This window comes from Photinus pyralis, unplaced genomic scaffold, assembly GCF_008802855.1.
Source record: "Photinus pyralis isolate 1611_PpyrPB1 unplaced genomic scaffold, Ppyr1.3 Ppyr1.4_LG2, whole genome shotgun sequence".
NCBI lineage: Eukaryota > Metazoa > Arthropoda > Insecta > Coleoptera > Lampyridae > Photinus > Photinus pyralis.
Genome location: NW_022170403.1, coordinates 36480357 through 36493244, shown reverse-complemented (window position 1 = coordinate 36493244; position 12888 = coordinate 36480357). Strand labels below are relative to the sequence as shown.

General features: G+C 35.2%; 1 protein-coding gene across 1 annotated transcript in view; it reads right to left on the bottom strand.

The window, feature by feature from the left end:
* The window catches only part of LOC116163750 (MATH and LRR domain-containing protein PFE0570w-like), a 46777-nt gene extending 40625 nt beyond the window's left edge, over positions 1–6152 (bottom strand). The window contains exon 1 of the mRNA XM_031477850.1: positions 5707–6152. Coding sequence (XP_031333710.1) covers positions 5707–5799 — 93 coding nt within the window. The 5' untranslated portion in view covers positions 5800–6152. The remainder of the gene's footprint in view (positions 1–5706) is intronic.
* Positions 6153–12888: the final 6736 nt, after the last annotated feature.

Below are 12888 nucleotides of genomic sequence, written 5' to 3'. Positions count from 1 at the left end.
CCGGCCACAAATATGAAAGATAGCGTTGCACATGGGCAATCCATTGTTGACGTGCTACTTCAATTTCAGTTTATGAGAAGAATTTCATTTCAATGCTTTTCTAAATAAGAAAGTTGGAACTGCGCATGCGCAAACCTAAATTTTAAAACTAATCCTTTGTTCCAAGCGCCTAAGTATCAAATTTCACTTAAATAGTTCCATAGATAAAAAAGTTGCCACGGCGCATGCGCAAAATAAAATTTTGAAACTGGCGCTAGATTTTCCTTTATTCCAAGTGCCTATGTATCACATTTCATTAAAATTCTTCCATAAATAAAAAAGTTGGCACTGCGCATGCGCAAAACCAAATTTTGAAATTGGCGTTTGATTTTCCTTTATCCCAAGTGCCTATGTATCAAATTTCGTTTAAATTCTTCCATAAATAAAAAAGTTGGCACTGCGCATGCGCAAAACCAAATTTTGAAATTGGCGTTTGATTTTCCTTTATCCCAAGTGCCTATGTATCAAATTTCGTTTAAATTCTTCCATAAATAAAAAAGTTGGCACTGCGCATGCGCAAAACCAAATTTTGAAATTGGCGTTTGATTTTCCTTTATCCCAAGTGCCTATGTATCAAATTTCGTTTAAATTCTTCCATAAATAAAAAAGTTGGCACTGCGCATGCGCAAAACCAAATTTTGAAATTGGCGTTTGATTTTCCTTTATCCCAAGTGCCTATGTATCAAATTTCGTTTAAATTCTTCCATAAATAAAAAAGTTGGCACTGCGCATGCGCAAAACCAAATTTTGAAATTGGCGTTTGATTTTCCTTTATTCCAAGTGCCTATGTATCAAATTTCATTCAAATACTTTTATAAGTAAAAAAGTTTGCAATTCGGTTTATAAATGGTCGAGATGCGAAAAGGGCACTGTGAATTTTGAATCGATTCGATTCAACTTTTGGCATTGCGTATTATATGGTTAAAGCTATGCCCATATTGAATTTCATGCAATTCAGTTCATAACTAACGGAGATGTAAAAGCGATCGAACATTTCTAAACAAAGTTATCGTTCACACGGACAGATAGATGGACAGACAGACAAAGGAACAGACGGAGAGACCAACCGGCAGGCGACAGATAGCAATGCAAAATTATAAACGATCTCTAGGATCGTTAATAAACGGCAAAAGTGTAAAATTATGGAACATGTAAAAAACGGTTTTTTGTTTTTTTTACAATAACTTTTTTTGTAAGCGGTACAGAAAAAATTCCTTCCTTGGTACAAGACTCGACACCATAACGAACCAAATAGCGAAAAAAATAGAACAATAGCTCTTAAGATAAAGAACTAGTAGCGTCGCAAAGTTAGCGGACGGACGGACGGACGGACGGACGGACAGCCGGACGGACGGACGGACGGACGGACGGACGGACGGACAAAGTGGCCACAATAGCGCATTTTTTTTTTATTTTTGTGGAAATGCGCTAAAAATAGTAGATTTTTTCTTTTCCTTACATTTTTTTAAATGGTAATCATAGTTGGCTGTGACATTTTTAAAAAGTGAATTTTTTTGTGTTTACAATGATAAAAGAATCATTGTACTTACTTCGACAAATAAACATGATAAAGAACTGTTTGTATTATTAAAAGTAGTAAAAACAGATTTTGCCATGGGAAACATTTTTGTGCTTTTAATTACCGTCTATTATAATTTTTAACTTGCAGTTAGTTGTGCGGCGGGGCACCGTTGTGTTGAAACCAGCGTCGTGTTTCCAAATCTAACCCATCCTACATATCTTGAAATTCATTTGGTAGAAAATGAAGATAACATTGGCCTGTCCAATTTTCGTCGTAAATGAACGGTACCTATCTCACTAAATATTATTTTCCATGGCCAACTCTGTTTACTTACCTCTCAATAAGACGAAAATTACTGCAGGGCATTTAATTATTAAAGTACATTTAGCAAGCCTTATATCGTTATAAAGAGAAAAATTTGTCCTTTTTAAAAATGTCAAAGCCAACTATGACTACCATTTAAAAAAATTGAAGTTTGTATTATAACTCAAAAATTGTAAGATCTAAAAATAAATTAGTATGTTCATCATGGTAACCATTAAAATGTCTAAAACTTTTATTCGTGTCATTTTGTTGTTTTTCTAACAATAACGATTCTACAACAGTTAAATGAAAAATACTAAATCTGTTTTTCGCTCATATCTAGTGAACTGTGGATTTTTTTCAAAAAACAAAAGCATATCTTAAATAAGCTCTTAAAACGACAACTCTTTCCTCATTTAATCGAATCCTTATGTCTTATGGTTTACGAGATCCCAATGCTTAAAATGAAAAAAACTTACCCTGTATATAGGGGATCCTAAGAACAGGTTGTCCCATTTTCGACACGGTATCTCCGTAACTGTTAGTGCTATCAAGGAAAGAATAGATAGGCTTCATGGGCTCTTTTTGGATCAATGGTAAACTCAAAAATTAGAAGATATGCTTTCGCTTCAGAGCGATGGGGGAACATCAAAAAATGGTCAATTTCAAAATGACCCTATATTTTCTTAGTTAAAAGATACAACAAAAATTATTAGTACAAAAGTTTGTTTATGAAATAATCTACATAGATGATAAAAAAGCTTTAAGTAGTTTAAAAAAATTAAAAACATTCAAAAAAGATTTAAAAAAACTCAAAAAAGTTCTAGGAATTCAAAAAATTCATTAAAACAGATTTTGAAGTTCTCTTTTGAATTTTTTTCTTGTATTATATTATAGAAAAAAGAAAATAATATACTATCTTTTTTTAATTAAAATCTACTGGGTGTTCCATTTTAAAAAAAGGTTAGCTCTTTTCTCGGCTTTTTATACGTGATTCCGTATACGTAATTTGAACACGGCAAATTATTCACCAATTATTTACCCCCGTACCTCTTAGGCGAGGGAAAACTTCCATATTTTGATTTTACCTTTTTTGACTTTTGACTTTACCTTTGATTTTAACTACTTCTACAGTTTTCAATATATTTAGTTCGCTCTTTTTGAATTCGATAGCTTATAGCTCTGGCACCCGAACCAAGAAAAATCATGATGATTAATGTGCGCATGCGCAAGCTGCACAATATCAACTTTCTTATTTGTTAATATATTTCTTTGAAATTTTAACCAAACATGCTTTTAGTAAAAGTTAACGCATATTTTAAACAGCAGATTAATGTGCGCATGCGCAGGATGCGCAATGCGTAATATCTACTGTCTTATTTATCGACATATCTTTTGAAAGAGAGAGGCTTCTGTTAAAGGCAAGCATATCTCACATTGCACACATTAGACGTGCGCTTGCGCAGTCTATGCGCATTCTGGACAGTACCAACTTCCATATTTATGAAGATATTTCTTTGAAATTTTAACCAAAGATCTAGTAAAAGTAAACATATCGCATATTGCCAAAATAAGCGGCGCGAATGCGTAGATTGCGCAATGCCACCAACTTTCCTAGCAACTTTCTTACATATTCATTGATATTACCTACTTTGAAATTTTAACCATAGATGCTTTTTGTAAAGACAAACATATCCATAGCCTTTTGGGAAATATTGGCAGGGAAAATGCGCTAAAGTTACTCGCCTTAGGACGAAAACCTTTTTACTTTTTGAGTTTGGGAACAGATCGAGGAACAGATAGTAATAATAATAATAATAATAGTCTTTATTTGGTTTCCATTAAATCATAAGTTACAAAAAAAGGGTTTATCATATTTTTAAAAAAAAGGAAAAAGGAAAAACGGAAAATAACTACTACTTTCAGAAACCAAACCACAAGGGGAGGTTCAGTATAAACTGCTCTTCCACCTAACCCTTGAAAAGCAAAACAAACCATAATTCGTGATAATGAGCAATGCATTTTAATAACTAAAATGTGTGAAAAACAAAATAATATTATGGGGACATATTTATACATAATGAAATTTTAATTTGGCTACGCATAGGTACATACTGATTTTGTAATAGAAGTTTTCTGAGCTTGATACGAAATATTGAAAGTGGCAAATCTTTTAATGCTAGCGGTATATTGTTATAAATATGATGGACCGTGTAACTGAATGGCCTTTCAAACAAAGCTGTTCTGTGATTTGGGGGCGTAATTAAATTCCTAAATCGTAAGTTTAGATGATGTACATCAGTCCGGAATTCTATTTTTTTATATAAGTATTTTGGACATTTTTGAGTTATTATTTTACGACATAAACAGGCCATTTGCAGATACCTCCTATTACTCATATTTAGCCAGTTAGCATCGGCTAGTTTGTGCGATATATGATCGAACTTGCATATCCCAAAGATTAAACACAAGCATGCGTTTTGCAACCTTTGAATCCTTTGCTCCATATCTACAGTTAAACAAGGTACTAGTCGCATGGTGCGAAATCCGGACTGCAGGGCGGATGTTTTAATTCGTGCAAGCCACTCTCGATAACTTGAACTTTTTGAGTCTTGTACACCCTGCATTTATCGTGTAGTGTAGCAGTATGGTCTTATCGGAAAAATTCTGAGGTCGAGCTCGAGGTCGAGTCTGAGGTTTTTTCTTTTGAATGGTACCTTTAACTTTAAGGTACTCGATCAACAGATTCCGCTCACAATCCGAGAAAGCCACTGCAAACAATTTTCTCGTCGAACACTGCGTTTTCGCTTTTCTTGTGCGATTCTTGTTGGAGGATTCCAGTGATACACCCAGGTTTCATCGTCAGTGATAATTTTCAATAAAATAGGTCTGTTTTAAACCGATCAAATTTTCCTGGCACATTTCCTGCCTCGCATTTTGGATCAACATGGATTTTCAACCGCAATGAAATTGTTTCGACCAGAATTTTACTTTATATGATGGAGCATTCTCACCATATGTATATGGCAAGCATTAGTTTATGGATAATTTTTAGCGAGATTTTTAGGCATGTTTCCTCCTTAACAAAAAATGTTATAGTGCTCCATGATTTCATTTATTTTTCAACATATAAAGCGCCATAAAAACTACAAACATGTTCGTAATTATTTGCGTGTCTCGGTAGATTACATAAAAATGCCCCTCGAAATTCCCCCTCGTACTATTACATGTGCATTTGCAATATGAGTACAAGGTGTAATGTACTTCAACGAGATAGTACCTACCGGTATATAATAGGTAAGTAGCCTACTTGTACTCAATCGAACTGCAAGTAACTCACTACATTATTAATTTAAGAAAGTGCAATATGTCATTGAGAAACCCTACACCCTATGCTAAATGCAATATGTACCTAGTCAATACAGGTAACTACCCTACCACATTACTAACTACTTAATGCACAAAAATTACCTAGAAAATTGAAGCATGTCGTATGATTGCAATGTTATCACTTGTCCTTGTGTTTTTATCAAATAATTAAACTAGTACTTTAAAAAACCGTTACATTACTAAAATTAGCAATCAAACTGAAAATTGTCAACATGAAAGTTGCCGAAGCCCACATCATCTCGAATTTGACACAATTATCCATATCTATGCACCTGAGCAAGGCGCAAACCAATTTACAAAATTTTGTTTGTTAAAAATTGGCCCTATGAGGGCACTTAACTTATAAAGATTATTTATTAAAACACGCAAGAGTTACTATTTGATACAACTTTCAGGTCGTTTAGGTTCATTCATCCATTTCGATACTAAACAAATTATAATTTAGAATTTACCTTTTCTCGTGCACAATCTGTTTCCGTAAACACCTTTTGGGGTGATCTCCCATCGAAAGCCAAATTATCGCCGTTGATTTCACTGAACTTCATTGTGTCTTCCAGTACACAAAATTTATTTCACTTTATGCCCTTTTTTATTTTTTCGTTTTATGTATCGAAAAAATTCACTTCTGGCAAATACTTGCGAGGTGCCCCGCATATTTTACGTAACCGCACTCCTGCACGCTATCAAACTACATGAATTTGGTAACAAATAAAATTGCAAAAATCGACGAAAACGAAAATTCTATTCGAGTTCCAAATGTGAAATAAAAGCCGCGATGGAATTTCAGGCTACGAGTTGACTCGTTCGCAAACGGTTCGCACGCGTCTTACCGCACTAACGTATTTGGCCCCTTTGAAAGTCGGACGGAACAAAACAATACCCTCCTCTTTACGTTTACGTTTACAAAGCCAACTGGCAAGGTAAGGTAAGGTAGGCGAGCGCATGCAACAGCGGCTTTCCTTTTCCTTTACGTTACTTTACCTTCCGACGTTTACAGCTTTAGCACAGCTGTTCCGATGTTGAATTGATACAAATACCGTCTTTCCGAAAAAGTGCGGGAGACACGGGAATAATTCGATTCGGTTATTTTGAATGAATGAAAAATGATGAACAATTTTTGAAACATTGTATTTGATTATACACTATCAAAATAATGGACTATCTTAAATAAAACTGCGGTTTTAAAGATTTTAATGAATCATTATGACGATGGCGTAACTCCCGAAATTGCCGAAGACTTTGGTTAGGAATTACCAAGTTTCGGAGGAACATCAACCCGAAGCCATAACTGAAATTAATATATTTTTTGGAGAACATTCTCTACGTTTCCTACATTTACAAACGATACATGGAAACGTAAGCAGCGACGCTTTAAAAATGAAAACAACCGGCATTATTTTTGTCAACATAAATCTGAATGCCTTTGAGATGTACGGAGTAGCAAAAGGACCATTTAAGTTATTTTTTGTTAATTTATAGATGTAACTGTATATTTACACATTTTTTAGTCCAGTAATTGAAGGTAAAATTCACCTTTTTACCCTGGGGTGGAACCATTTTGTAGGTTTTTTCAACAGAAATGAAATCATATATAAATGAGTTGCTACATACTCAATTTTTATCTTCCGACAAAAAACGAAGATGTACAGAAAAGCAAAGCCTACAATTCTGCATTCGACGAACGTCGGTAATAAGTCGGCGCACAAATGGCATGAAAAATTAAATTACCCATTAGCGGAATAATGTTTATAATTTAATTTACAAGAAAAATAAATAAACTTACAAATTTATTTATTTATTTATTTATTTTTAATTTGTTGCCAGTACGTTCACTAAATATGTATATACACATTAACAACACGTACGCAAAAATGTGTCACATGGTTACAAATAATAAAAAGTAAAAACACATTAAAATCTAAACATGGACATGCAAATATAAAATTTTTAGACATAAACAAATGGGGAACAATATATAGAAGTAATAAAAAACACTTAAAAGACTTATTTTTTTCTTAAAAATTCATCTAAGTGGTAATTAGATTATAGTCATTAAATCATGTGAGCGGACGAAAGTAGGAGCAGTCGGTTCTATGGGCGGAATGGACGAACGGACTGATGGACAGACTCGAGCGCTACCAAGGGTACGGCCTTGCCACTGGTCAAGGTCGGCGGTAACAGCGGTTTGGCGTATCGGTCTCCCAAACCTCGGGCGAACTCAAGCGGAGTAAACGGCAGCTCCAGGAATTCTAAAGGGCAAGCGACGGTCGGCTACTGGTGAACGCTAAAACACGCACAGCATGTTCCCTAAGCTACGGGAAATCCAATGCAGAAAAGCGAAAGAATACCCCCCCCCCCCTTATAATTAATGAAACGGAAAGTAACAAAAAGCATAACTTGCAGACGAAATGGTGAAAATTACTCTGCAAAAAAAAAGGAAAAGCTATTGATACAGTGCGGCAAACTTAATGCTATGAAATGAATGCAAAATAAAGTTACGGAAAATCTCAAGAATTACGGTACTTACAAAACGTTGTGAAAGTGCAAAAGACAGAAAGATTAAAATACGGTGAAACACCAAAGACAACGCCTGCTGACGTTCTAAACCTAAAGGGAGGGGGTGAGAGGGGGAAGGAGGGAGAACCTCTTCCTCATCTTATGTTGGCATTTTAAATCTACGCATTTTTAGCGCATTTCCACAAAAATAAAAACAAGTTAAAAAATTATCAAAGTCCTCGTGTGACGAAGGGACTTCAGCGCATTTTTGTGTGGCAGATCAGTATTCAATTAGCCACTTTTGAATCAACCATCAATAAAAGATCTTGTCCAAGGCTACTACATTCACTTTGTCGGTACCCGCTTCCCACTTTCCGCGTGTACCCGCAATTAGCGTTTAAAGTTTTGACTCCACCATCAGTAAAATCTTGTCGGGGGCTACCATATTCCCTTTGTCGGTATCCACTTCCGATGTCCCGTTCCCTTCCAATGCGCTTTTGAAGATTTGACTCCACCATCAGTAAGATCGTGATTCGTGTCGGGGGCTACCATCATTCTCTTTGACGTTACCCCCTTCCGACGTCCCGTTCACCCGCAATTCGCGTTTGAAGATTTGACTCCACCATCAGGAAGATCGTGTCCGGGGCTACCACATTCCCTTTGACGGTGCCCACTTCCGACGCCCCGTTCACCCCAAATTCGCGTTTGAAGTTTTCACTCCACCATCAGTTAGATTTTGTCGGAGGCTACCACATTACCTTTTTCGGTGCATACTTATAATATTACACCCACATTTTGGTGGATTTCGCTAAAAACCTTCCACAAGATAGTACTTAATTTTTGGGGCACTTCTTATTACTCGAGCTTCTATTGGCGACACGAGAAAGAGAGACAGCGATTCGAGATTTACGAAACGTTAAACCGCGTGACAAAATTCGCAACGGAAGGTAAAAGGTCCCGAAGTTTACTACCTCTCGAAGACGTGCGCGCGCCTTGAAAAAGGTCGTTAATTTCGCCCCTAGGACAAAAAACAGAATTCCGCCACGCAGGAGTTGTGCGCGTTTACAACATTTTTCCGACGACACCAATTTCAAAAGAATCGTGCCAAACTTTATAAGAAGAATTTCATTTTAATGCTTCAAGGCAAAAGTGTAAAAAAACCGTTTTTTACATTTTCCATAATTTTACACTTTTGCCATTTATTAACGATCCTAGAGATCGTTTATAATTTTGTATTGCTGTCTGTCGTCTGTCTGTTGGTCTGCCCGTCTGTTCCTTTGTCTGTCCGTCCCTCTATCTGTCCGTGTGAACGATAACTTTGTTTAGAAATGTCCGATCGCTTTGACAGTTTGACATCTCCGTTAGTTATGAACTGGATTGCATGAAATTCAATATGGGCATAGCCATATAATACGCAATGCCAAAAGTTGAGTCGAATCGATTCAAAATACACAGTGTCCTTTTCGCATCTCGACCATTTATAAACCGAATTGCAAACTATTTAGAAAAGTATTTGAATGAAATTTGATACATAGGCACTTGGAATAAATGAAACTCTAACGCCCGTTTCAAAATTTGGTTTTGCGCATGCGCAGTGCCAACTTTTTAATTTATGGAAGAACTTAAACGAAATTTGATACAGTCATAGGCACTTGGAATAATAGTCCAGTAAATGCGTGTTTCAAACTGCCGTTTGCGGAACAAAATTGCGGAATTTTTTTTATCAACGGTTTTATATGTTATCGAATGTGCTGCAACCGAATTTATTGTTTGCTGCCTTGTAGGAAGTCGGCTTCATACCGAAATACGCAAAAAAAATGGAATTTTTCAGTACTTTTTTCAGTTTTTTGCTCATATCTCAAAAACATACGTTTCCGTCGCCCTATACAAAATTAAAGTAGATAAAATTTCCTACAAAATACATTATTTAGCTTTTATTTTGCGATAAGCGGTACCCGCGCTAGAGTTCGTTAAAAAACCACGATTTTTTGAATTTTTACAAAAGCGCCCAGTACCACATCTTTCAAATCGAGGAATAAACAAGTAATCAACAAAAAACTTAATTCAAACGTAGAAGAGGACCTAAGGCGCGTCTATCACTTTTCAATGTAATATTTTTTAAGTGGAAGAACAGTCACAATTTAGTATTCAGCCTGGACCTTCCACAGCTCCTGCCTCTTTGTTTGGACATTCGATTGCCCAAGACCCTTTACCTGGGACTTCTACACCTTTTCCACTTTTATTCGAGAAGTTTTAAATTGTATTTGAGAATTTGTTACTTGTATTTGAGAAAACGTCAAAGTAGATGAGAATAGTCAGTTGGATTTGAGAAAACATCAAATGTATTTGAGAATAGTCCATTGTATTTGAGAAATTATCATTTAATTTTATTGTATTTCAGAATGTAATATTATTCCTAATGAATTATATAATTGTTTTACGAGTTATTCTTCAATTCAAGTGTACGGAGTTCATACCGTTTGTGCTTTAGAAACCACATATTATCCATTTTTACATCACGTTTTATTCCTTATATGTTCAAGAATCTGGAGAAACAATTTATATTTCAAAAACTTCTTTGACCTTTGAATTATACACAAAAGGTTGCCATTGTAATCGAACGTCTACTTTATACACTTTCAGAGAATGAGCTATGAGTTTTAATGCAATATAAACCGTTCACTCATAATTTACATACATTTAAGAACAAGAAATAACAAACATTTCCGAAAAAAAATGTATATTTTTTAAAAACGGTATGAATTCCGTTAGGCATGTTTCCCATAAGAAAGCTATTGTGAGATAGGCAACACACAATACTGATAGCGCGCCCTTAAGAATCAAATTTTTATAATTCCGCTACTGTATGTAGTCCCGCAACAGCAGCAGCAGCACCAGGCTATGTTATACATGTGATTTTGTTATTGATTCTCAAATACTTAATTTTATCATTTCTTGAATACAATTTACTACTCTCAAATTCATTTGATGCCTTCCCAAATACAAATCACTATTCTGAACTACATTTGTTGTTTTCTCAAATACATTTTACTATTCTCAAATACAATTGATACTTTCTCAAATTAACTTGATAGTTTCTCGAATAAAAGTGGAAAAGGTGTAGTTGACGACGCAAAACAAAACGGAAACGTACAAACTAACTGCGGCTATGACGTCAGGTCACTTAAAGGAATGATGATCCTGGGCACATATTTCAATCATTTCGTTAGCTTTATTTTGAGTATAATGTAACTATAACTAATAATTTGTAAATATATTAATGTTTTTCATACAAAACTTTGTGAGAAGATTTAATATGCCAGATATCTTTTGCGGTTGCGTTACAAGAGATGAAAGTGGGCGTTTTAGACGTTTGTGTGAAAATGAAAAAAAATATTGTGTTTCACTGAGCTTAACACAAAATCAAAGTGCACTAGTGCATTTTGTAGAAAATTTTGTTTGCTTTAATTTTGTGTAGAACGCGCATCTTCAAAAAACGTGTAGTTTGTAAGATATAAGTAAACAACTAAAAAAAGGGCTGAAAAATACCGATTTTTTGCGTTTTTGGCTATGAAGCCGATCTTCTATAAAGCAGCAAACCATAAATTTAGATTCAGCACCCTCGAAAACATATAAAACCGTTGAGAAAAAAACTTCCGCAATTTTGTTTTGGAAAAATCACCATTTGACTGGGCTATAAAGGAAACAAACTCGTTTCAAAATTTGGTTTTCCGCATGCACAGTGCCAACTTTTTTTATTTATGGAAGCATTTAAATGAAATTTGATACATAGGCGCTTGGAGCTTTCTAGGTCCTTTACAAAGCATTGCAATCGTATAATTTTGTAATATATTTTTTATTATACCTGAATCACAATCTCCGTTTTAAACACTCAAATGCGTGCGAAAAAGGGCCTTTAAAACACACGTGCTTTAAAGTTGCTAAGTAACGATACTTCAAGTATGACTTTTGAAACTGTCATCTGGGGCTGAAATAAAAGATCCTCTTAGGTCGCTTTCTGTAAATGCATAACATTTCTTTGGCTTGTACCTATCCTTTGGTTGAAGGTTTCACAAACGCGCGTAATTTAGGGTGTGCTTCCAAATCTGTTCCACTTTTAATCGCAGCATTGTTTGAAGTTTTGAGTTAATGCATGCACCAAAAGATAGGAGATTTAAATACCTTTGACATTTCCTTCATATATCCCAGCATTATCGATGCATTTAAGACTTTATTCGTAAGTAACTTCCTTTTCATCCATGGAAACAATTTTTCAAATTCTTTATAATAGTCTTTGCTGGATTTGGATTTTACACCTACCAACGTTTGTTTAGATTTTATAACAAGCGATTTAATGGACGGTGTATTATCTTTTTCAACGGAAATCGTTTTATTTACAAAGACGATGATTTTTATAAGCAAACGTCAAGTGACATTTCCATGGCAATCGTGGAATTTCGAACACCCAGCCCACTTAATTAAACATGTATCCGAGTATAACGTCAATATGATTTCATTGTATTTCCTATTTTTAAATTATACTGCAGGTATAATAAAAAATACTATAAGATACACGTGTATAATTGGTCTTTAAAGCACTTGCAACGTTAAAGGCACTCCGCTTTGCGTCGTGCCCTTAAACTCATTGCGCGTGCTTTAAAGACTTGATTATACACTTGTATCTTAATATACTATTAACTATTTGGATGGTTATGACATAACAGTAGCATACAATAAAAATAGATAGATCCCTTTCTAAGAGCATTTAACTTTTAGAGCTTGTCTGGTAATGGAAGGAACATGTTCTAACAAGAGTCTCAGGAACACTTAAGAGGCGCTTTCTGTATTTTTGGGTCCTTACTGGACCAATGTAAGCACTTTCCATGGCTTTTTAGGCCATGTCAGAGCTTTCTAGACTCTTTACAACGTTTTGGCACTTTCTGGTCTTGCACATATGTGTGGTAAATGTTAAGATGGTTTTGGAAAAAGGATCGAAGGCGTCCCGAAAAGGTACTAAAGAGGTTATAAGAAGTGACAAAGGGCCCTTTTAAATGTCTCCTAGAGTTTTTCCAGAGCTTTACACATTACTTCAGAAGTTCTATACGTTTTGCACTCTTCATCATCAAAGCTTTCCAGGT